Source organism: Panulirus ornatus, chromosome 66 (assembly GCF_036320965.1).
Source record: "Panulirus ornatus isolate Po-2019 chromosome 66, ASM3632096v1, whole genome shotgun sequence".
Lineage (NCBI taxonomy): Eukaryota > Metazoa > Arthropoda > Malacostraca > Decapoda > Palinuridae > Panulirus > Panulirus ornatus.
Window position 1 is genome coordinate 24,182,459 of NC_092289.1, and position 25,290 is coordinate 24,207,748.

General features: G+C 43.2%; 1 protein-coding gene across 1 annotated transcript; it reads right to left on the reverse strand.

Annotated features, from left to right (window-relative positions):
* Nucleotides 1-4,051: 4,051 nt before the first annotated feature.
* On the reverse strand, nt 4,052-24,204 carry LOC139746701 (aromatic-L-amino-acid decarboxylase-like). Its single transcript, XM_071658157.1, has 15 exons — nt 24,035-24,204; nt 13,288-13,799; nt 12,282-12,447; nt 11,799-11,869; nt 9,953-10,189; nt 8,896-8,995; nt 8,578-8,681; nt 7,781-7,848; nt 7,392-7,482; nt 6,988-7,181; nt 6,611-6,756; nt 6,090-6,169; nt 5,784-5,958; nt 5,569-5,641; nt 4,052-4,947 (listed from the first exon to the last, which is right to left on the reverse strand). The coding sequence occupies exons 2-15, from the start codon at nt 13,486-13,488 to the stop codon at nt 4,776-4,778; spliced, it is 1,878 nt and encodes a 625-aa protein (XP_071514258.1). The 5' UTR covers nt 13,489-13,799; nt 24,035-24,204; the 3' UTR covers nt 4,052-4,775.
* Nucleotides 24,205-25,290: the final 1,086 nt, after the last annotated feature.

Here is a 25,290-nt window from a genome sequence, read left to right on the forward strand (position 1 = left end):
TATTGTCTCTTGGTTTAAAAAAATTGGTTTACGAATTTCCAACCGTTACGAATTTATTCAAGAGATCAAAATGTAAATATTTCCTTAATACATTCAGCCACAGCTCACGGAAGTTTGACCATTATGGTTGTAATGTTTTCGTCAGGTGCAATATATTCCATGACGGACATACCAGTTAGTTTTTTGACTCATGTCTTCTTTTATGGAAATGATTTCATGGTAGTTCGTTTATATAGACTTTGATGCCTCAGAGCTAGAGTTTCAGGTGGCACCAGAGAAGACAAATCCCTACATATAATACTCTTACTTGATTTCATAGTTTTGATAGTGTCCAAAATGTTGTCTAATTACGAATATTGTCATTTGAGTAATTATGTGGAATATTTAGTTTTTCTGTTCATTGATTCTCTGTTACCTGGTCTGTCCTCTTTCTTTATGCACCCAAAGTTCAGTATGAATAACCTGTCTTGCAACACACAGGATAAACACTACAGACATCATGACAACTGCCATACAGAAATGAAGAACAAAATATTGTTTTCGTCATTTAATTCACTTTATTTTCTCTGAATGTTTACAGTTGTGCATGTGTCGATCATCCGAGTCATATTATGAATATACCGCAGTTTGGGTTGCCTCATGTACCACTTGCTTTTAACATCGATGTTCATCAAAGAAAATGGAGAGCGTGTAACATTTTAATGAGTACACGATTGTAAATTGTTCATGGACTATCGTAACATTGAGAACAAGAAAACGTAATTTTTACGTCAGTCACGTAAGAGATTTGATAATTTACTCAAATATCTAAACATAGAGAAAGTGCAGACAAATACAGTGTGCCATGAAAGGTATCACTGGTGTAGGGGTTTCCAGATACTGCAGGACATTTAATGTGATCACATGTTATGTGTGACTGGCAGTATGGTTCATTACATCGATCCGAGCCGGCTTTTGGAACTATCTCGAATCCTGTATTTCCTTATTTTTAAGATACTTTTTCTATACTTACTATTATGAGAAGTACAGAACCCGTCTTTCTTGCCTGTGCGAGGCTTTCATTGTTGGTCGTCACAAACTGGTGAGCGTGGATGACCGGGTTGGCTGAGGATAAAGCAGGAACAGCACAGAATATCTTGGGTAATGAACCAAACAAACCCTCACATGATCACTCACGTATCGTGGAGCAACTCATAATGGCGAAGATTTAGTTCTGCATTATGGCTGCTTTTAACCCGCGTTCCACCAGATTTTTCCCCTTAATAAAATGTCTTGGAACACTGGGATCTGCTCTCAGTCGTCAGATGATACACATTACTTACATGAATCTTATCTACGGAGGCAGGAGGCAAACTCCACCAGACACACCCTCATAACTCATTCCGGCCTGTAGCAACGGTATTGATAGATGGACCCGGAACACTAGGTTCAAGGATTTCGGCTCACTCGGAATCAGTAAAGTAAAATGCAATGTACAGAATGCAATGAGTTATGTCGAGACAGATTTAGGATGACATAGCAAGTCACACTGGTGACCGTGACATGTCGTGCTGGAACACACACACACACACACACACACACACACACAGTACTATGGGTGGTAAAAATCCTCGCCCCGCCCCTTGTAGTTTCGTTGTGTGAAGGATCGGCCCAGATATCTGTATATATTGATCAAAATAGGTCAACCAGATGATGTAATCTTATTAACATACTTATTACCATTTTATGATAGTTTTAACAAAGTTACCCTTGTAATTGCAAGAGATATTTTAGATCATTGCAGAGTCAAACTGTTCATTACCTTGTTTCAGTTTTCAAGTGACACCGTCCAACCCCAGGGAAGCACTTCTAAGTCAGTTAGCCTCGTGCTCGGCGGTGTGGAGGATACGCTCAGACGGACTGATATGCGCGTACTGTTTGGGCGTTACGCTCAGAGAATTTTACGCGCGTGTTGCCCCGTGTTTTAACCTTACGTGTGTGTGTGTGTGTGTGTGTGTGTGTGCGCCGCGTCTTATGAACTCGTATGTGCACACCCTCACATGTAGCCTAACCCCAAGATGAGGATGACATATTTTTCCAGCACGAAAATCAAGTGATTAGTTTGTGTTTGAACTTTGGCTGGATTAACAAAAGGTTGATTGTTTGGGTCAATGATTAGTGAAAAATGTGGTGAAACAATGCGAGAAATATATGTAAATACAATGTGTAATTCAGTCGAGAAATTATATACAAAACCTGGTTGTCGTGTGATTACCTGGAAAATATATTGGGAAGTGACTGATTTCGTGAGTCAAGTGGAAAGTGACTGATTTCGTGAGTCAAGTGACTTGTGACGTCCTCCACGGTGTGGCACCAGCTGACCGGCGGAAGGTAAGTAACATAATTAGTTTATCATCTTGTTTGTCCATGATGTTTCACTTCATTCATTGTCGTGATGTGTCCAGAGTTGTTTCAGCTCATTGTGGGTGATACGTTGTAAGTGGTATGTCCTGTGTTGTTTGGTCATAATATTTCAAGTGGCCATAGGTGATATTTCATATTTTTGTGCCCATATTTCATCTCATCATACGTGATTTGACGAACGATATTTGGCAGTCATGCGCCCATATACGCACCTATACATACATATACATAACATATACGTACATATACATACACAGACATCTATATATATATATATATATATATATATATATATATATATAAACACATATACATATTCATATTCCTCCAGTTTTACCTCGTGATTCGACTTGTGTCATCCCCGTGTGATCTAACTCCACAGTTGTCCACTTGTGATTAAAACCCGTTATAGATTATCCATGCTAATCCAATTGTTATTTGAATTTCTATCGTCGTCCGACATTAATCATCTATCGTAATTCATTACATCACCATAACTTGTGACACTCATCCATCTTCGTTCACTTGTGGCCCAAATCCACCTTGAAGTTGTGATGCTCATCCAATATCATTCGCTCTATCATTTCGGTCATACATCATTCACTTGTGCTGATCTGTTATTATGTCCTCGACTTACCTCATCGACTTACTTCATTTTCTCTTTTATTATCGTTTTTCCGTGTGGACTGTTCTAGTCGCCCGGGATTATGATTTAACTCGCTGTGGTTCTCTGATTCGTTTCCACCTTTTATGTTCATTGTGTTTTTGCAGAACAAATTTTGTGTAAATGCCTGACATGGACAGTTCAGTCCATTAAGACTATTCACTTCCTCCTTGCTTTCATGTGTAAGATATTAACGTATTGGTCACGATGGTACGATCCTTGGTCAAGGTTACGTCAGAAATCAGGCCATCATACCCAAAGGTCGCCCCATCTTGCCAAGGATGGTACCATCGTGTTGAAGGAACGTATTATCGAGCTCGAGGGTCGTACTAGCTTGATTAAAGGTACAGTCGTGATCAAGGGTCGTACTATCGTGATTAAAGGTCGTATATCCGTGATGAAGGGTAATGATGAGAATGAAACATCATCTGGATTGGCTCCTAAAGTCCGTCCAACATGTTTGTATTTGTGCCAGTCACTTGTTATGATGACGGAGGGGGTGTAGGATTGTGTTGCCCTCTTGCTTGGTATTATGTAGCTCGTCAGAGTGAATGAACACTGTACAGTACTAGTCATTTCTGAGGCAACATCAGTGAACTATGGAAGACCGTCAGCGAGCGAACCAAATACGACGCTGCCACCCGCCAGAGACGGACCAAAGTGCCGGAAATCTGAAAATGTCCGCCAGAGCCTCCTTTCGGGTCTCTTTGTGACATGACTTAATAACTTCTGTTTTCAGTTTAAATTTCTTTCTCCTCCATCTTTCCTCATGTTCACAGCGTCATACTGACACCGTCCAGCGTCTCTCCGAGTATTACACTGTCTTCTGTTTCAAACACGAATTTAACCTTTTTACACAAGATTAGTTAGATTTACTGATGATTTCATCATTATGATATACGTATGCTACTCAGTGTGACTAAATTATCATTATGAACACGTTTCTATGACTTCCTTGGGTGTAGTAAATAATGAGAGATGATCATAATTATATAAAGTCATTCATATTTATTATATAGTTTTGTATCACAGGTTACAAAGCATAGGATATAAACTGCTTACCAGAGCAGTACTGATAATGTGTATACAAGCCTCTGTCCATTAAAGATCCTGACGACCTTACCACAGGTCGTCCAGCATTATCCCATGTATTCCCACATGGAATGTTTACTAGGTACAATAAATACATTAAATATATTATGATTTCTCTCTTAATCTAAATGAATATGAATTAGGTCAGGAAAAATAGGATTTCACCGTAACAGAGCGTTACTGGTAAACATGGTATCTTCATGACATGTTTGATAAAGTCATAAAGAATTTGAAAGTAGTGTAGGAGTGTAGAGATAAGGCTTTAGACATAGGAGTGAATGAGGTTATTGGAGCTCAAGAAATCAAGTGGGGGATGAATGTGATATGTTTCCAAATGATTATTTATCGGTTGAAAGACTGTGTATGAGCGAAACATCCCAATGCACAATACGACTTGGTTATTGAGGTAAACACAGATATCTTTAGTTCAGATGCCTCGATTCGTTGGCCAGTCGTTGGGAATGTAATCTTGTTCAGGTGTTCATGCCACCTTGCATGAGTGACTTGTTAAGCGTCTTAGTTCATTAGCATGACCTCAGCAGCACTCTATGTCCTAGCTTTAGCCTACTGTTTATCTCAGTACTCATTCTCAAGTTTAGTGTGACCTCTGCTTATGTCAGTGCTTGACCTCCTGCATTCGTGTGGCCTGCAGCAAAGAGTTCGTGGCCATCAAGCGGTCCGAGAGGTCGCTGGTTGTCTTCGAAATTATTTTGTACTTGGCCTTCACGTTCGAGAAGACCTCTTTAATGTTGGTCTGCTGCAGGAGCTCCGTCAGGTTGTCGCTGTCACTGGTGGGGCATGCTACACATCAACATCACAGACACAACACAACAAAAATAATGCAACTCATAAAAACTAAATAATGGAGAATCATGCTAAATCTCCCTACACCAGATGAATGAAGTATAAGAGGTTTTATTCTCACATTATTCTTGAAATATTTACTGTAAGATGCTCAGGGAATTTAAGACAGTAATTGCTTAACTGTGAAGTGAATCTTGAGTGATTATTTCTTTGGCAGATAGCTGTAATCTTAGCAAATGGTAATGTGAATAAAACTGGCTAAACATGAAACTATAAACAAAATGATAGAAAGCTTTTTGTAAAGTACAACAATATCTGTCGGAGGCGGAGTCAGACTGGTCAGTTTACATGTCTCAACAAAGGTTTGAGTGGGTCACTTGATCTTTTAAACACACTTTAGAAACTTTGATGCAAGTGAGCTTTAGTGGTAAAATTACTTCTGGAAATGATTTGAGGAACATAGCCTGAGTTTCGGATATTCTTAGATTTTGTTTACTTGACCGAATGTGAATGTCAAATGACTGTCCAACTCTGACTCAGAACAAAACACGTCACAGCGATGTGCACCAGCAGCCATCGGCTTGTGGTGTGAGCGTGTAACTTACATGGTGGGAGAGCTGATGGATACGTTGTTATCCTCGATCGTCTCGGATGTAGTGTGCCGTCTAGAGCTGCCGGCTGGAAGACAAACACTAGGTTTAGTTATCAGTGTTAAGACCTTGACTCACTACTGAGAGACGCAGCTTTTACATGGTTAATTCGTCAAGGTTTATCCCCAGTGATGTGTGTCTCAAGAAGTCACACTCGAGCCAAGACTCACCTGGAAGACTTCTGACGATCTTGGGGTTGTAGATCTTGGGGTCAGATACCATACGAACGAAGAAGGAGCGTTTGTACCGTAGGCTCTTGTTGTCCTTGCGATTCAACATCTGGAACACCTCCTCCGTACTCTCTTCTTCCTCTTTCTCTGCCTCTTTGTTCTTCGCCTCCTCTAACTGTGTGAGAGAAAGTATGATGTCAAGTGAGGGAAGCAGGTGAAATTTTTTACCAAATGTTCATCGTAATACTTTTCATAGCACCAGACGTGAGCTGTGAAGAGTCACTAGGCTGACAAAAGGAATCTTACCTCGTTCTTATCGACGATTTTCTCCGCCAAGATGTCTTGCATGTCTGTGGCGAACTGTGTAATGACGTTCCAAGCACAGTCTGTGGGACAAGATGTACAACTTATTAAAATGAATGAATGATTTTCTACATCGTAGATTTACTCCCAATAGATTGAAACGGATAACTTACTGTCAGAAATGCACGTTCGTTAACGTTGATTATATGGCTTAAAGATATCGTATTGTCAGTATACAGTTTACGTACGAAGGGGAAACTGTGTTCCTTTCAGGGGAAAGCATGTGAAAGAGATATCAAGGTTCTGTATTTCTGGATACTGTAAATCGATCACGATGTATCAAGTGTTAGCCCTCTAGAATAAAAAGGTACACGAACTGTCTCGGTTTATTTTAGAAAATATAGGATGTTTCTTGTGGGGAGGCAATCATTCTGGTACTGTCATGAATGTTCACCCAGTCACGACTGTCCTTTTTGTATGGGACTCTGGAATGATCAGCATTACGGAATCCTTGTGTAACTCACCAATATCGGCGTCTGTGGCGGTCTGCCTGCACACGCAGAAGCGAATGACGTATTTGTCGTTAAGCGAAGCGGGCACCATGTGCAGCTTGCCGGAGGCGTTGATGGACGAGAGGAGCTTCTGGTTGCTCTCGTTAGACCCGCGCAATCTGTGGCCAGAAAGAGATGCCGTTACCAAGTATAGTTGTTGTGCCATTGTTGTGTACCAGATGCGTTTAGAACGATACGCTAGTTTGTGTGACGTATGTGGCATTGCATCGATTTTAGGGCTTAACAAAAAAATGTTATTGTTGCAGTTGTTTTGGATTGAAAACGAATATTTGCTCTTCCTCAAGTGACTAGTTAAGAAACAAGTGAAAGAAACATCGCCAAGGACTCACCTGAAGCAGACGAGGCCAAGGTTCACAGGGCTGGCTACCTCGAATCTCTTCTCTCTCCTGACATGGGCCTCGAACCTCTTGGCCAGGCGGCAGTGTTCGCGGATGTACTTCTGGAGACCCTCCACGCCGAACGACCGGATCACAAACCACAACTTGAGGGCGCGGAACCGTCGGCTGAGTGGGATGCCCCAGTGCTGTGGGTCAGACGAAGCAAACAAATATACCATTGAAACTACGAAGGGAAAAATGTAATACAAATGAAAAGATCAACAATCTGCCTCAGATTGTATATATATAATTGGTTTATTAACTGTGAAAGTTTGTGTTTACTTTTGAAAAATAAACTGGAAAGTAAGATAAGATGAAATGGACTTGTAAGTGAGCAGTTGGTGGGAGCGACCTACCCTGTAGTCAATGGACCTCTCGGAGTAGGAGTGTTGGAGGTACAGAGGATCCACCACCAGCGCCTGCGTCAGGCGGAATCTGTCCTTCACCCTGGCCAGAACACAAGAACACACACGTTACTAGGAGAACCCGATGTTTGTATCAAGGTCATGATGATACACGGCTTGCACGAGCAATATTGCAATGCTTGGCCTGCTTGATTTTATCTGGGACATGATCAGTACCGTGCATCATCGTACTTAAGTTAGTAAAATTATTGCTTTTATCTGAACTCTTACAAACTAACGAAAGTCAAGGTAGTTCGTGAATACAATGTTAGTGTTGTTTTATCAATAAGTTATATGTAATTTTCATATAAACTTTTGGTAATACAAGTCTTTAAACTTACCACATGAGAGAACAGTCGAAATTGGTCAGCATAAACTTGTTGGGGTTGAAGTTGAAGGAGGAGGCATACTGGAAAGCAAAACACAGAAACAATTAGTCAACAGTTATACAAGACTTTCATATTCATGTGTATAAGTTTACAAGATGGGCTGGAGATATGATTTGGGCAAAGTTAATCTCGGTCAGGCACATCTCTACCCATCTGTTATGGGCCTTGCATTTGAGAGCTTGTCTGATCTTGGATAACCGTAGCTAACAACACTTAGATCGACGTTTGACCTTCATTATCATACCCGCAAGTAACGTGAATATCCAGGACAACAGAGATCGTCTTTTTTATGTGGTAACAGATCTGCTTTATGTAGGTTCCTGTATTTAATACAATACCATCTGATACTGAACTGCAGTGAAATAATCTATTCTTATTAAAAAAAAAAAAAAGATGTCCAAGAACCAGTGGAGTTTTGAAATTTTAATCGATAGGAGTTTCATTGTTGTCTGAGGTCAAGCGTCGTGAAGGATTCGTTAAGAACATATTTTCATTATGTGTTGACGGTAAGGGAAGTTACGTGTGGCTTAGGTGGTGTGAGGGATGAAGATGGAGAGGATGATGTAAGAAGGTGCTGGAGACTTTCCGGGAAAGAGGAGTTGTGGTGAAGCTTGTGCCTCTAGTGGTAATAAGGTCATTATGAATGGTGATGGTGTCATGACTGAATTCATTAATGAAGTGTTTGCGTTCAGTTATGTATGCTGTGTTGAGTGTATCAATATGGAGTGTGATGGGAGACTTCTGCTCACCTCGATGCCATTCATGGGTCCGCGCAGCTCCGGACAGATGAAGGAGTTACCAGCATAGGCGCCGTCCACGTGAAGCCAAACACCGAACTCCTCGCAAACTGGACCTGCAACACCAGTCGCTGTCACCATTGGCTCCAACAGCCCGCACAGCCATGTATTAACACAGAACATTATAGAGTGAAATCGTGAAGACTGCGACAAGAATGAAAAATAAAGAAGCAAGAGTAGAGAGGGTAAGACGAAGAACAGCACAGAGAGGAGAGGCTGCACTTTACAGAAAGATGATGAGAGAACAATGAAAGGCAGAAGGAAACTCACCGATCTCAGCGAGGTTGTCGAAGGAGCAGCAGGATGTGGTGCCCAGGGTGGTCTCCACGTAGAAGGGAATGAGGCCTGCGGCGCGGTCCTCCTCCATCACCTGTACAGGGGACAGGCAGGGAGGGTTAGTGTCACAAATGGCTAAAGCTGATGATTGCTGTCAGTGCAGAACATCACCAAGCATGCCACCGTCACCCACCAAGATGCACGCTGTCAGGACTACCGAAGTGTCTGCAAACTTAACGAGATATGACTGAGGACGAGGGGAACCCTGGGAGGACTGGATGATCACGTGACATGATAATGCTTAAGATTCTGGTCTTTATATTGACGTAAACAGAAACATGATCGGCATGATTGATATACTCTCATTATAAGTTTGAAATAACCAACTGGCGGTCTCGTTTTTACATGTCAACAGTCTTTAATGACGCGTTAGGGCGTCTCCTGTAGCTGCTTAACCTAGTGATGTAAAATATAAACTATGATATGTGATACTGTAATCCATCTGGGAAGTTTATTAGACTCATGTCTGTCGTTGTGGATGGTAATGATGTTAACAGGTTAGATATAGATTACTGAACTTTACCGTGGTAGATTTATGACAGGTAGACAACTACACCGTGAGGTATAACAAACATCTTAAGTGATTTTGCTCGCAATTTTACAGCTGTTTATGTACAGTATAGTCTTCACAATACACTAAATCGGGGGAGATTTGATGTTATCAAAATGAGACGGTTATGTTGTATTTTTAGAGCTGCATTACATGAAGGATTCGTTGATGTAATTAAGGATTTTCTCACTTTGCTCTAAGGATTGTACGCAGTAGAGTAATACATCATGGTAACCGCCGGGCAACCTCGTCCTCGTCCAGAAGTGTTCATTGTATTTCGATGGATCGGTCGTTATATAAGAATTATGATGTTCCTGTCAGTGGTCACACATCAAGGTTTTACACTAAAGGTAGGGAAGTCTCAGACACAAGATGGAGGAGGCAGTTAAGACGTATAACCCAAAGTCGAGTTCTGGCGGTGCCCTCAGGGCTGGTTCTCACCTGCTGTAGTGTGGCGCCCCTGAGACTCTGGTTCTCGTCGGGTTCCAGGATCCTCAGCTTGACGAAGGCCATCATGGCGGCCTTCTCAGCACACGAGTGGGCCTCCTTGCTGCAGTAAGCCATCATTTTGGACAGGAGGACGCCCTCCTCTACGAATGGGTGTTGCTTCTTCAGCTGGCGGATGGTGTGAGCGCGGGCGGCCAGGAGAGACACTAGAACACACTCCGAGGCAGAGCCCTGTTAGGGAAGAGACCAGAGATATGTCACATAACTAATCAGGAGCTCGATGAATGATGAACTACAGTGACTGTGACTTATGTACTACACAAGAGTCAAAGAAACATATATCGAAGTAAACATGTACTTAAGGTCGAGATAAACATGTTGATTAAGGAGACGCGAAAAGGAAAGACTCCATTCTTGTGTGATGGTTGACTCTTTTTGGCAATTCTGCTCTGCGGTTGCGTTGAGTTGTGGCGACCGACTTTCAAGATGATAATAAATCTTGGAAACGATTCATCTCCCTTGTTGTAAAATCCCTAACCTCCTCCTCCTCCCCACGTGACGCACTCTTAGCGTGCCGTGTTATAAGTCGGGTTGTCGCCAAAGTTCAACGTGGGGCCGGCCATTGTGGTTGGTAATGGCCACATCGATTTCTTGTGTGTCAGTCTGAGAGAGAGAGAGAGAGAGAGAGAGAGAGAGAGAGAGAGAGAGAGAGAGAGAGAGAGAGAGAGAGAGACGCTCCCGCCCACAAATTCTGCCATTCATCAGCAGCATCGCAGCCAACCTGGGTGGATGGGCGAGTGGAGAAGTATTGCATCCAAGTGGGCTGGATGGATGGGTGGAGCAGTATCGCATCCAGCCGAGCTTGATTGTGGGGTGAAGCAGTGGATGGACTGGTAGTTAAGAAAAGGAGGTTTGCTAATTTTAGATGGGTAAGTTGAGGTGTTTTTGTGAGTTTCTGATGGGTAGGGAAAGGGTATTTACGAGCCTGTGATAAGTAGGGCGAAGAGGGTTGTGGATGTCATGGGTAAGGCGAGAGGGAATTATAGTTTCCTGATAGTTAACAAGAGGTAACGTCCTGGGCCTCATGGATAGGTAAAGGGGGTTTGAAGGCAGTGAAAGATAGGGAGATTGTGGGCCTCTGCTACATTAGACAAAAGGAGTTTGTGTTCTGATAGTTTGGGCAGGGATGATAGGGATATAATGGCTTAAGAAGTGCATTGTGGAGTTTCCTGATAGTGAAAGGGAGGTTAGGTGGGTGAGGGGTAGATAGAAAAGGGATGCGGGACTATGATATGTGAGTGGAGGGGTTTGTGAGGCTGATATTTCACGAGTGGTTGTTGTGGGCATCTGACTGGAATACTAGTGTGCTGTAGGCATTCTGACAGTTAGGGAAGTTTGGTGTGGACCGCTACTGTGTGGAGAAGAATGAAGGATAGTTGAAAAGAGACAACTCTCACTCCCCATCTTAACGCTATGAACACTGAGATAGAATTATTTAAAATTACTTAGAAAACAAGATGAAACTGGTTTTCCTTTCCGACTTCATGCCCCTTTAAAAGTTTAAATTGAACCCTTAAGTTTTTATTGAGGTCGTTGCTTCCCACCAATGAATTTGTAAAGAAAAAAAAAATGCCTTCTGCTTAACCCATCGTAGCGCTTCTGGTGATTGTCGTGTTTGATTGTTGGAGATACGTTGTGATCAGTGTGTTCCTGTGATGCCTTCTTTGATCTTTACCAAATGGTCGATCGACTTCAAGTGAAATATTCATTTAATCTTTTATTAATTGTTTGTCAGTTTTTAATGACAATACTTTGACCATCCACACCCCATGTTTCTCACCTGTATGACGCCACCGCCCTTGCTGTTTTCGCTGAAGGAAAGGAATTCCTCTGGAAGACCCACCATCTTGCCTGAAGGAGAGAAAGAAGTAGACTGCTCAGCACATCGTCTTGTACTCTGACACATTTTACTTAATTACGAAGAAAATAGAAAACTTTGATTCTTTCTGCCAACGAGGAAAGGATATATAGTACTTAAGTTGGTGAACAAACTACTGGAAATATCAATATTGTTCTAGATTGTACTTTATCTAACGAGGAAACTTTTTGAAGATACTCAAGTTATTGTACGTAAGGAAGCAGTCGAAAATTAATGACGTAACGCGGTAATAGAACAGATCCATTGCAATTGTCCTGATTAGAAAATAGACAATACTAGAAAGACCTTGTTTGACTTGTCAGGTGTTGGCCAGGGAATGGGTTGTTTCTGAGAGAGTTTTCGTTGGGAGATAAGGAAGTCCTCGGGAGGACAAGGTCGACTTACCCAGCCAGTCGAGGACGACGGTCTCCAGCTCGGTGCAGGCGGGGGAGGCGGCCCAGGAGAAGCCTATACAGCCGATGCCGTCGCTCAGCATGTCCCCCAGGATGCTCGGGTAAGAGTTGCCAGACGGGAAGTAGGCATGAAACCGTGGGTGCTGCCAGTGTGTCACCTGGGGAGGCACGGAGGCAGACGGTAAGGCTAAGGTCAAGCATACATAAGTGTAGCGTAGTACATTTGTTACGCGCAACACTGTTATATAAATGTTAAATTTGGCTGAAGAAGTCTGGTTGAAGAGGTGATCGATGTCTACGATAAAATGGCATAAAAATGTTTACGCTGTCAATATTGTATATATCAATAATGCTGTGTATAGTGGTGCTTGATGACAGTAATCAGTATGTAGGACATGTGTTGATGAATGCCAGAAGGTTGATATATTGAGGTGGTGTCCGTCGTTGACGAGTAGAAAGTTGATATTAATGGTAAGGGAAGTGTCAGGCGGGATGTTAGTGTCCCGCGCCACTGGTGAAGAAATTACTCTTTAAAATGCTTATCAATGAAAACGTTGGCGACACTGTAGGTTGATATTGTTGGAGTCGAGTGTGGCTGCGTATGACGCCAGGCCACTTGTCGTGTTGGAATCACATTACATGTTGTTCATTCTTACATGTGTTGGTTGACAGCAAACCATTACTTTTTGTTCCAGTTTTACTGTAAGTCATATAAATTCCTTGATCATTTCCACCTCAGATTGGAATGATTTTAAAACCACGTCGTTGACAGGGATATTCATTGTGTGTTAGGGGATGTTTTTCTTTACTGCCTGGCAGGTTTACCACTTGATGTTGGATTCTTAGGATTACATTCGGGTTTTGTGGTGACACTGACGAAAAGAATGAGGAAATCATAGGTGACAGTAGGCTAAGATATGAGAGTAAGAGTTCGCGTAAAAGAAGAGATTTGTGTCTTGTAATATATTAGTGTAAATGTTGTAAATAGTTGGTCTTACCCCCGGCATGATCTTGTCCTCGACGTCTCTCATGATGTCGTCCCAGTCTTCGCCCTTCTGCGGCGCCTCCAGGGGCACAAGGTGTTTCAGGTAGCCGGGCTCGATAGCCGGCGTGACGCGTCGGTTTTCGATGGTATCCAGGTAGTTAGCGATGTAGTCTACCATCTCCTTACCCCGCTTACGGAACTCTGTGGAATTCATGGCTGTTGTGTTGGTGTTGGAGGGCGCTGGTGTGGCAGGGATGGTGGTGGTGGTGGTGGTGGTGGGTGTTGCTGGAGAAGTGTTCACGGTTGGTGAGTGGGTGGTAGTGGTCGCTGAGGTATTGGTCTCTGCTGAGGTTTGTTGAGATTTTTCTCCTCGAAAGATTTGTTGTGTTGGTTGGACAGTTGTAATGTTCTGGTGTCTTGATAGTTCTGGTTGCAGAGTGAGTGAGGATGGCCGCTTCTCCCTTAATTATATGTGTTCTCTTTCTTCACAGATCTAGTGGTTGACCTTCAGTTCTTTTCTCTCACCTGTTGGGAAAAATGAGCAGTTAGTTTGAAATGTAACACAAACTTCCAGAAAATATAAATGTAGATAAGCAAACGCTGCGTTGATTACTGTGGAAAATTGTGTTGATTACTGAGTAATTCAGGAAGGTGTGTAGCGTCCGCTTATACTCTCGAGTTGTATAAGTTTGCCTCACAGATGACACACATTATTCATTAAGAAGACTCGGAGTCAGGTAGTTGGCTGGTGGCTGCTGCTGAGGACCATCCATGAGCAGCACGAGAGAGCAGACACAGGCACGCTGACATGATCGTCACGTTTCGCCAGCCTCGTGTGGGAATCCTAACTATTCGTGATGGTGGGCGTAGTGATAACCTCGGCTATAGTGGGGAATGGAGGGGAGCAGAGGGGGTCTCGTGTGTGTGTGGGTTGGGGGGGGGGGTAGAGAGAGAGAGAGAGAGAGAGAGAGAGAGAGAGAGAGAGAGAGGGCACCCACAGAGGCAGTCTTTCGCTCAGGGTTATCTTGCCAGTTGGCCACCATAATCCCTCCCAGTGTAGATGTCACTAGACTCCTGAGGCCTTGAGAAGGGAAACGGGACGCGCCTCCCTGTGGGGGAGGGTCGGAGGGAGCGACGCCCCACCACCCGTCATATCCCCCTGGTGGCCGCCGCAGACAATGAGACGCGTGCCGGGAATTCTCAGCCCTCAGGAATTCCCACTCCTGTATAAGATATGGACTCCCGACTTCCATTCCCACCCAACTCATCAAATCGCTCCCAATGGCTTAAATCCTGTGCCGCCTCTTATTGGACATTCTTCTTGTAACCTCTGAGTGACCTTCTCTCACCTTGTTAGAACGGATGACCTCCATGTGACCCTCTTTGACCTTGTCTGGACTGAGAGCCTGTGTGACCTTTCACCCTTTTACGCCTTATGTTTACGTGTTACCACTCCGGCATCAGTCTGATTATTACGACTGTTATACTTGTTGCGACATTTGGCGACCATTTCCTCCTCTTTGTTCCACGTATACGACCCACGTATATCTTACCAGCGCCACTTGTCTGGTATGATGTGACGTGAATGTCATTATTCTTGGTACGACTCCTTGTGTCTTGCTCCACGTACCACTTGTATTGGTGTCTCTGGCTATAACCTCGGTGTTTACGGCACCATCTATAGATGCGTCCAAGCTGCTATGTCTGTCTATACATCTTTTTTTTTTTTTATCTCCGGCCTTTGTGTGTGTGTGTGTGTGTGTGTGTGTGTGTGTGTGTGAGAGAGTTTTCCTCCCAGTGTCCTGTGTCTGCTGGTAACTCTCGTAGTGTGTCTGTATGTCATCTTCCCAGGACGGCTCTAGCTCCTGGCCGCGGAGAATTGCCTCATATATAAGGATCTTCTCTATATTAACTGATAACGTCTGGGAGCGGGAAGTAATTATACGATACGTGCGTTAAAGATTTAGGTTGTCGACCTTTGGGAGGGTGGTTGTGTAGGTGTCTGGTTGTCCCTCTGAACGGTTGTCTGGTTGGTTAGGCCACTAACTGTTTTGATTAGTGGTTGCCTGACTCTTGCCGACAGGATGGCAGGCCTGTGGTAGTTAATTGGGTTGTTAGTTTTGTCAGTGGTACAGTTGTTGACCAGACAGGAGTGCAGGTGGGTGAAGGTTTGGTGCCTGGATGTGTGCATGGTAAACCGGAAGTTGGTTGGTCGACCTGGTTATTTGGATGACTAGCCGGATGGCTGGGTGGGTGACCTGGTTGTGTGGATGGCCAGGTGGATTACTGAGTGGATGACCTGGTTGTGTGGGTGGCTAGCTGGGTGGGTGACCTGGTTGTGTGGGTGGCTAGCTGGGTGGCCTGGTTACGTAGGCGGGCAGGGGAATGTTATGGTGGTCTTCCCGGGAATCTTTCAGCGCCACTAAATTGATTTTCATTGTGGTAAAACTCTGCTCACATTTCCATCTCACACGAAGGACCGCAGTCGACCTTTTTAGGCTGGTACGTCGGGGGTTGGGGGAGAGGAGGGAGGGTGAGTGTGGCGGGAGGAGGGTGCGGGAGACGGAGTGTGGTGTGTGCAAACATTGATTAAAAAGTTTGTCATTAGTCATGATTTATTGTGTTTATGTGTTTGTGTGCCACATAAACAAATTACAAGATCGGTAATCATTATTGCACTGACTAAATTAACGACGTATTGTATGTGGTATTTGTTATACCACTTGACGGTGACTTGAGACTGAACAGGCTGTGTGGGTAGGGGTCATTATCACAACGTCAATATCTAAATTTGGCGATTTTCGCGCGAGACAGAATTTCAGAGATGCCATAGAGATGGCCACCGTGGAATGTGTGGTGTGAGCTGATGTTGGCACCGGCAGGCGAAGGAGGGAAATGGATGAGAGGCAGAGTAAAAGCAGAAGGAAAGAGAAGGAAGAACAAGAAGATGGATATGAGGGTAGAGGGGATGAGGAAGGGGAGAAGAGAAGGCAGAAGGGAGAGCATTGGAGGGGAGGAAGGGGAGTCTGAGGGATGGGAAAGAAAGTCGTCGACACAGGTCAACTGCTCGACACACCTATGGTAAAGGCCATGTAATGGTCTGTATCAAGATGGTATCAGAAACACACAAATATGCATTTGACGTACAGAAACGAAAGGTATTTTGAATACAAGGCTTTTGTTGTTGTTGACATTCACTTAAGGAAATGATATGCGTTGAATCGTGAAGGTAGAAATGTACCTACGTATGGTAGAACCTCCTTCCACAGGATCTTAAATGGTATGCTTACAACTTTGAGAATACTAACTGGTTTTGTGCTCCGATATGACTACTGATTATGGGGTTTGGTCCCACGTAAAGAAGGATTTGACTGGAACGCCTTTCAGAGAACCAGCAGTGAGTTAGGCCTATCACGGGAAGAATAAGTAATCAAGATCCGGCACACGAGAAATACCTGAGGCTTGCTGTTGCAGCTGTATGTATGCGAGAGTTAGTGGCATGTGAGGCATTTGTAGCTGTCTGGAAGAGCTACAGACCTGGGTGGGCGTCATGATCGCCACTACAGAAAACAGTAATGACATAATTATGGTGTATGTCATTGGCGCCTGATGAGCACAAAACGACTCAAAAGTAACTTAATTAAGAATGAAATTTGTGCGGACAATAAGCTTCCGGTAGCCAGAACGTAATCAATCACCATAATAAGGATCCAATGCTACAATGATCGCCGATGGTCAGGAATTACGTCGCCACGATCATGATTTACAAGTAGATGATTAAACTGTCCATGTTGAACCAGCCGTTCATGAAACAGTCGTTGATATAAGTACTAAAACTGTCGACACCAAAGAAATGTTTTCGGCAGGTAAATGATAACTAGTTAGCCATGGCAACCAACTGCCACATACAGAATAAACATTACCACTTGAGTAACATGCCCTAACCCGCTTAGCAGTGGCTAATGTAAACAATCACCAATAGAGAAACATCCACTTGTCGTACCAGTGTAACATCGCGTCTCATGGGAAATGAATTATCGTAAAGAAGATAAGGAGTTGAGTTACGTAGATCGAGTTTGAGGAATAGAAGTGGTTCGTGTGGCCGACGCGGTCCAGTACGCGGGTGTTGGGCGGCAGTGATGATGTCCGAGCAAGAACTTGCTTCGTGGCTTCCTCCTTGCCATGAATGCTCACTCCTGACCATGTTGCAAACTTTAAGTGAGCGTTAAAAGAATTTTCTGTGAATCCATCATCCTTTTCCTCAGACTGTTCGAGGTAAATAGTTGGACGGAGGTGCAAACAATGACATTCAGTGTTGGATGTATTTGATTGAGATGAACTGGATGATTCATAGTATCGTGGTAGTGTATAAACAAAGGCCACATATGACTCGTACAGAAGTGTATTGATTGTAAGGAAGCTTTTACCATTATAGAGGGATAGAATAAAGCTGTTCAGTGTGGCATTTACTGTTTAACTCAAACGGCCTAACACGGCTGACTAAGTTTGTAAAAGTTATTGAAGTAATTTTTATTCAGATGTCACTGGACGACGTAATTGTTTATAAGCTGAAGCGTTTGATAAGAGCAGCAGATGCATGAAGAACATCACCAACAATAACAATACAGGAAGCATCAACAGCATCATAATCATGAGTGATCATGCTGTCATCAGAAGGCCACGGAGGAAGTCAAAGTTGCTGCTCTAACACTTTAGCGAAATTAATTACATCTGCATATTTGATCTCAGGGCGGTGCAGCCATACTGACGGACGCTTAATTGCCGTATGCGAGATCTGGGACCAATATTTTTTGTTGGAAAATATTTTAGAGTAACAGGAGCAACAGTGGAGGTGAACAGAGGCAAGTGTGTACTGAGGATGTGTAGACGGCCGTGTGGCTGTGCTGAGAGGGGAAAGTGCTCGTGAATGAAATAGGGAGTTGTGTGAGGTGGATAGATAAGGTTAAGAGGTGTAGGGTTAAGATAAGGACAAAAAGGAGCTGGAGAGAAGACCAGAGATGGGTTGAAGTGTAGGGAAGAGAGGATATTGTGGTCAGTGTAAGGTGATGGGTAAGGAACAGCACAGCAAGGGAAGGGTATTTGGCAGAGCATGGGTGATGGGGACGGGAGAAGGGGAAGGATTGGTTCCGTTGTCATTGTGATCTGCCATCGCTGGCCAGGCCCGATTCTCGCCTCTCCGTAATGAGTCTGTCATCACCAGGCCGCCTCTTCTCCCGCCTCCACTTCCCCGGCAGTTCTCCACCCACCTCGACCATCCTCCACCTCCCGGGGACGTACTCCACCTCCTCCGGCCGTCCTCCACCTGCCAGTCACACAAACTCCTTCAGCTGTATTCCATCTCTGATCTGTGATCTCCCGCTACATCGCTCACTTCCACCTGGCATCCTTACATTCCTCATTACTTCACATTTGTGTACAGCATTAGTTGAGTCAGTCCCATCCTTCACCATGCCTCTGGAATGCTCTTAGGTTATCCCAGGATCCTCATCTTCGCCTAGACTGACCTTTCAGCATGATGGCCTACATTATTCTCGACTGCATTTTGAAATAGTCATTGAAGAGAATTGCATCTCCTCTCCGCTGTCCCTATGTCTCAAGCTACCAAGCTATGTCGTCAGTGGGTTGCTGATTAGAGAGAATCTTTTTATAAAGATGTAGCGCCTGCGTTACTGCATGTAAGACAACAGATGTGATGGATGGTTTGCCTTACACAGTGATAAGGGCCTTCAAGGCTTCATGGATATGTGTATTATGGAGGCCTGGCCTAGTGTGGCGTGATGGATGTGGTACAATAATGGCCAGTGGTATTATCATCATTCACAGTCGCTAGCCAGAAGCCTCGTTCCAGATTCCAAAACGTGACGCGCCAGCCCGTTACCAGTAGTTAAGATTCTTGGGCCCCATCATTTTTCTGCAGCATCACATATGCAGACTCGCCCACGGCATGACTCATGGGCCGTATTCCCTTCCGTCTCATCCCCAGGAACTCAATTGGAGCATTCGAGCTCAGGATTGCCTCGCCGTCCGGTCTGATAGCTGCTCCCGTCGCATGCATAGAAAATATGTGCAGCTTTTGAGGATCGTATAGACTTAGAATATAATCTAGTCTTTGCAAAAAGTAACTTGATCCAAGAGTTAGTTTGAATTGTACATTGAGCTGACTGTGGCTCACTTTATCCGTGTTTGCATGTTGGGTACCTTGGGCTTGGCTTCATCAGGTAAGTGGTATAGAAGCAGAACTGTGCTGACCTGAGCACCGTTCGCTGTGGCTGCCAGTCTTTCTTGTATCTGATATTAGGCAGCCATCCCCGAGAGGCTCCTGAGGTTCCGGCATGATTCCCTCAACCGCCGTGCCGCCCAGCTCCTCCTTAACTCCCCCGCCCACTTGCCTCAAGGACTATGGGCATCAGTTGTTGTGGGAGGGTCAGGCCGTCTGGAGCGAGCCGGCGCTCTCCATTCTCCTCTGCACGGATGAACTTCTGAGTTTCCGCTCCAACAATAATAAATCTTATCTCTCAGGAGGGCCCTGCCGCAGACGGGTTTCGTTTTTAGCTGGCGATGTGCTTGTTGAGGGATTTGGCGGGGTTGCCATCACCCATTCCCTTCTTATGGAAGAGACAGAAGTGTGTGGATATGAAGGGTGAAAATTAACAGATGATAGGAATATACTGGAACAGTCATTGCTTAACCTTGGCATTTACTCCTCAGCGGCAGTACCACCACCACCACACTCGTAGGCTCAGTAGAATTAATGGATTGTGACCGACAGAATATTGTATGAGGAAAGGTTATGAGTGAACCGCAGCGCCTCATGATATAGTCTCTTTCATGAGGGAGAAAAAGCAATGGAAAGTGGGTTGGTGGAAATAGCAGGAACTTGTAGATTGGTTTAGAAGGAAGGAGACGTGGTGAAGTGCGTAAGATAGAAGTGATGGAGGAAGGACAGAAGCGGATGGCTGGGCCAGCAGTATGGGGCGGAGCAACAGGTGGCGGCACGGCGTGTGAGGGCCGGGGAAGCAACTGTTATCCGCGTCAGTTTGGATGGCAAATTTACGAAGCGGTGTCACTTACCATGGTACCATGATCGTCTTACCCGTATCTTGGACATTAGATTATAGCGAGGTGGCCGATCTTTCCATTACTATTTGTTGTATCTTACAGACTTTAGAACGTGTGGGTGAATGCCACCAGTGTTTTCATTTAAACTGTTGACCTTTTGAAAACGGAATAAATCAACCCGTAACCTCGGCCAAATTACGCATGATTTTTTTTTTTTTTAGATCTTGAGAATGTGAAAGCTGGGAAGAATTTCAGGCGGTTTTAATGAGAAAATACCATGTTTACTCATTTGTTCTAGTCTTTTAACGTTGATTTTTTTACCCGAGTAAGATTTCCCACATAGTGGGAGCAGTAGTAGCACGATAGTTCCTGCAATAGTAACTATATTAGCACTGTAACAAATCATGGTTGTAGCTGTACTCTCAGGTGCAGTAACTGTAATAACTCACTTTTCATTTATACAGAAGGTATTACTCAAAACTAAGAATAACCTTACTGGAAACTAGCGAAGATTATTATCATTTTTTGTATCATCTCATTGGTTTTTTTTTTTTTCATTCAGCTCTCAGCTCAGAACTTGCAGTTTGAGAAATATCCCAAACCTGACACAAGTGTCCCTGTGAGGGCAGGTATCACGGCTGAGGAAAAGGCTAATGATCATTTATTCATGAAGGAGACGACGTCATGTAAGCGGTGAAGTGATCAATAGCCGGGCTGGCGGGAGGACTGGTCGCGCGGACTCACTCCCGTAGATTAAGATGTTTGTAAAGGTTGGTCGAGATCTGGTTACGTCATTACCTTGAACCTATGACGCTAATATGAACACATTTGCATTCCGTAGGAAAGATAGCTTAGGTGTGTGGAACGGTATGTGTCGCTTGATCATAAGAGCTTTTTCATTGTTTTGTGACGTCAATTAATGGGGGAGGAGAGGGACGGATGGGGGGAGCATGATGAGAACTTATATTTGTTGTTTGACGTAACAAGTCATCAATGATTTCCTAAAAGATATTAATTACGGAACTAATGTAGTGGAAAGTACCAATAAAGAACATAATTTACTAATTTATTAATAGTATGTTATTCAGATGATAACGTATCTTTTGTTTCACTACGAATATAGATGAGCTGAAAAAATAGTTTATATTAGGCCAAGATCTCTGTTATTTCATGAAGCATTTCCACCTCTTTTTTACACATATTGATTAGCGTAAATACTGTTGTCATTAAGTAATATCCGTATCAACAGTGTCATTAATTTTTCGTTTTTGGAATATGACAGACGTACGTAATATTAGATATTTTCCCAGTTGTATGGAGTCTTGGACTAACAAGTATTATCGCTGTGAGTAACATAACTTCACTGCAAACAAAATTGTGTAAATAACTTGGATGTCAGCCTCGTATGACACCCGTAAGTCGCTTGGAGAACATTTGAAGCAACAGGTCATGATTGCGCCTGGGAGATGTGGAGGCCTGGCCAGGGAGACGTTGCTACAGTCAGTCTCCTGGACTGGACGCAGTGTTCCCTCCGCCTTGGAAGCTATTTTAAGCCTTGCTCGACCTTTGGTGACGTACTTGCCCGCTGAATTAACGTGGTGATGAAAGCTATTCTTTCTCCTGATGCGGGAAATTGGGGTCACCATTCAGGGCAGGTCACTAATTAAGTAGCTGTGTCGTGTGTTGAGAATCATCAGGGAACAGGAAACTAAGGTCCTCGTGTGTGGTCATGTCTTATGACTGATGCCCAGGTAAGGTAACTGGAGTAGATATTTTAGGGCTCTGTCTGTGCCAGCACCTGAGGTTGGTTATTGGAGAAGATAAACCTGACAATTTTCTTCATTATTCGTAATTAATTCAATATCGTTAGACGTATTATGGACTTGTATTATGGAAATCTTAACGATGGATATCGTGATAAATTTCTTCAATATACTTACATCACGTACGTCAATTGTACCACAACGATAGTCTCACGTCATTTCGCCAAAGTGAATGTAATTAAATGACTAAAAATTGAAAATGATTAAGTAATTAAATAGATAATTATCTGTTTCATCTGATAATCTGTTTTGCTGTTCTTCCGCTAGGCCTTCCTTCATACTGTAGTGGGCTCTGCCGCCTTTTCTCACGAGCCTAAAAAATTTGGTAAATTGGTCGTGTTGTGGGAGGCCTTGTGTACGACCAGCCGCGCCATACCTTCCTTCTGGTTCTTGCACTGCTTGCTTGCCTCCCGGCACCAGTGGATTTTACGTTCTTTCACAAAGGATAATAAGATATTCCCCCTCCCCCCACCGAAAAAGAAAAATAATGCAAATCTCACGTTTCCTGTTATGACGGAGAATAATATCAGTAAACACCAGAGAGTAGTGACCATGGAGTACCTTGGTGGTCGTGTGTACGTACACTCCTAGCAAGGCTACGGGGAGTCTTTTTTCTTGTGTTTTTATAATTAGTATTTCGTTCAGGAAGTTTAAAGTTACACAAGGAGACCTGCAAGATGTTGCAACGTTTCCGCGATCTGTGTGGTAGGAGAGGTTTGCAACTTTGCGTTAAGGCCTATACCTAGCTAATTGTGCTGCCATATTATATTGCTTCATTGCTAACTTCTTTATAAAAGATTATGTTTTTAGCAAAGTTTAACCAAATTCTTTAATTATTCTCGTGGATTGTCACAGTGAAGCGTTTTACATCCACTCTCTGTGGACAACAATTTGCCAAAGAATATATATATATATATATATATATATATATATATATATATATATATCTGAGTAGGATCAAGTTTTCAATTTTCTTAATTCAGATACGCTTTGATAAACAGGCTTACGAATTTGATTATAAAAACGTGGTGATCACTTTATATATATATATATATATATATATATATATATATATATATATATATATATATATATATATATATATATAAATTGGGAGCGGGGGGCTGAAAATCCTCCCCTCATTTTCCAAAAGAAGGAACACAGAAGGGAGCCAGGGGAGGATTTTCCCTCATGCTCAAGTCTTCTGTTCCTAAAGCTACCTTACAAACGCGAGAAATGGCGAATATGTCTGAAATCAATCTTGTTAAAAACTATGATCATTGTATTGACTGGAGTAATGCCATCTCATTTATTAACTCCAACTCCAGTACCACGAAAAATATAATTGAATCCTCTATTATTAGATACACAAAGAATTGTAACCTTGATATCAGTGAAGGACTATACAAATTGGATAACTTTATTGTTGATAAAATTTGTAAACAATTCACCTTCTTGTCCACATAATAAGCTTATGATACGCTCGTTGTTTGTCTTAGACAATCACGTTTACCAAATGGCGTCCCATCTACGTCTCCTTATTTCAAGTGACTGTTATATTTCTCTCTTGTGTCTCCCCTGATGATGTGATTATTACACGAAAGTGCACTTGGGAACTTATCGTGTTCCATTTTCCCCGTGGACTCATAGGAATATATATATATATATATATATATATATATATATATATATATATATATATATATATATATGTAAAGTAATAGATCTGTTGCTTGGAAAACGCAGTAGTTCTCCTACCAGTGACTACCAGCACCAAAGGGTTTGTTATTACCTAACACTGGCCTTCATGTACTGCTGCCTCACCTCTTTTTATGAACGAAAACTTTGTGTACTTACCAGACGGTGGTGTTTGAGGTTGATTGTAAGTAGTCCTTTAAACCTGTAAGTGTCCTTCGTTGATAGTAACAATGATAGTTTAGTTCAGTACGGTAGAGGTGCAAGGGAAGTGTTGGCAGTAAGCGCACACCGCACCAAGTGAGGACTGTTTGCCTCGTGGGCCAGGAGTGAGCTCAGAGGAGGAGCGCGCACCTTTATATTCTAGCACCACTTCCGACTCCCTCCTCCTCCTCCTCCTCCCTGGGCAGGACCCACCCAAAGCTAGCAAGTGTGGCCGGTGCGGTGTATTGTTGTTAGATTTAACGGGTATCCATTGCTGTATGGGTGTTGGGGCACGTTGCATACCCTACACTTATGAAAGTATCACAGTTATTATATTGTTCATTGTGATACAATTATCTGAGGAGGCCTTCGCGCGGTGGGAGGTGGCTGGGGTTTCCCCTGGCCTGTCAGACGGGTGTCGTCACCTACTCGTCTCCCTCCCTGTAGGAGCCTTGGTCTCCTGTTTATAGGAAAACTTTGTTTTGTGACGTAATAAGATGGTTTTTTCTTAGGTTTAGACGTACAAAAACATGACTTTCTTGTTATGGACATTTTATTGTGAAGGGAGGAGTGAGGTACCAGTGCTGGAATCTGGAATCTATTTTACGTATAGAATTACATGGATATAATAATGTAAATGTTGAGTCGATCTTTAAAGGTGTTATATAACTTGTATTCTTTGTCTTAATCCAATTATTATTCTTGAGAAATCAATGTGACTAAGGGCCCATGTGATTCGCATAATGCGACCAGTGCCATGGAACTTGAGTCCCGTGCACTCAAGTTATGCGACTCAGGGTTTATGGAACTCAGGTTACGTACGATGGGTTTATTTGTGTATTGGTGCAGGACTTTATCATACACCTTTTAAAACATAGAGAAAAGTATCGTATTTGAAGGAATGATCAGCGTCTATGCTTCTTACGGCAACAGACTAATTGTACGTAGATTGGGAGTGTGAAGAGATGCACCATCTTCCTGTATCCAGTACTTGCCACAGGAAGCTAAGTGTCCCAGACTGTACAGAGGAGGGTAACATACACAACCTTACTGTTGACGACCATATTGTTGGGTCACCAGGCATGATGACACTGCAGACCCAGGGTGACCGGATATGATAATGTATTATGATATAATTCACCAATAACTCGTCCACTGTTAAAGGAAAAGTCTGCAACAAAGCGATATTAAATACAACTGATCATTTTTTTTTT

Bases quoted from the DNA above. Each gene is read 5' to 3' on its own strand.
- LOC139746701 (XM_071658157.1), bottom strand. From the start codon at position 13,488: ATGAATTCCACAGAGTTCCGTAAGCGGGGTAAGGAGATGGTAGACTAC. The intron at 10,190-11,798 runs GTGAGAAACATG...CTTCCCTAACAG, and splicing joins AGGGCGGTGGCGTCATACAG to GGCTCTGCCTCGGAGTGTGT. The intron at 5,959-6,089 runs GTAAGATTCCTT...TCTCTCACACAG, and splicing joins AAATCGTCGATAAGAACGAG to TTAGAGGAGGCGAAGAACAA.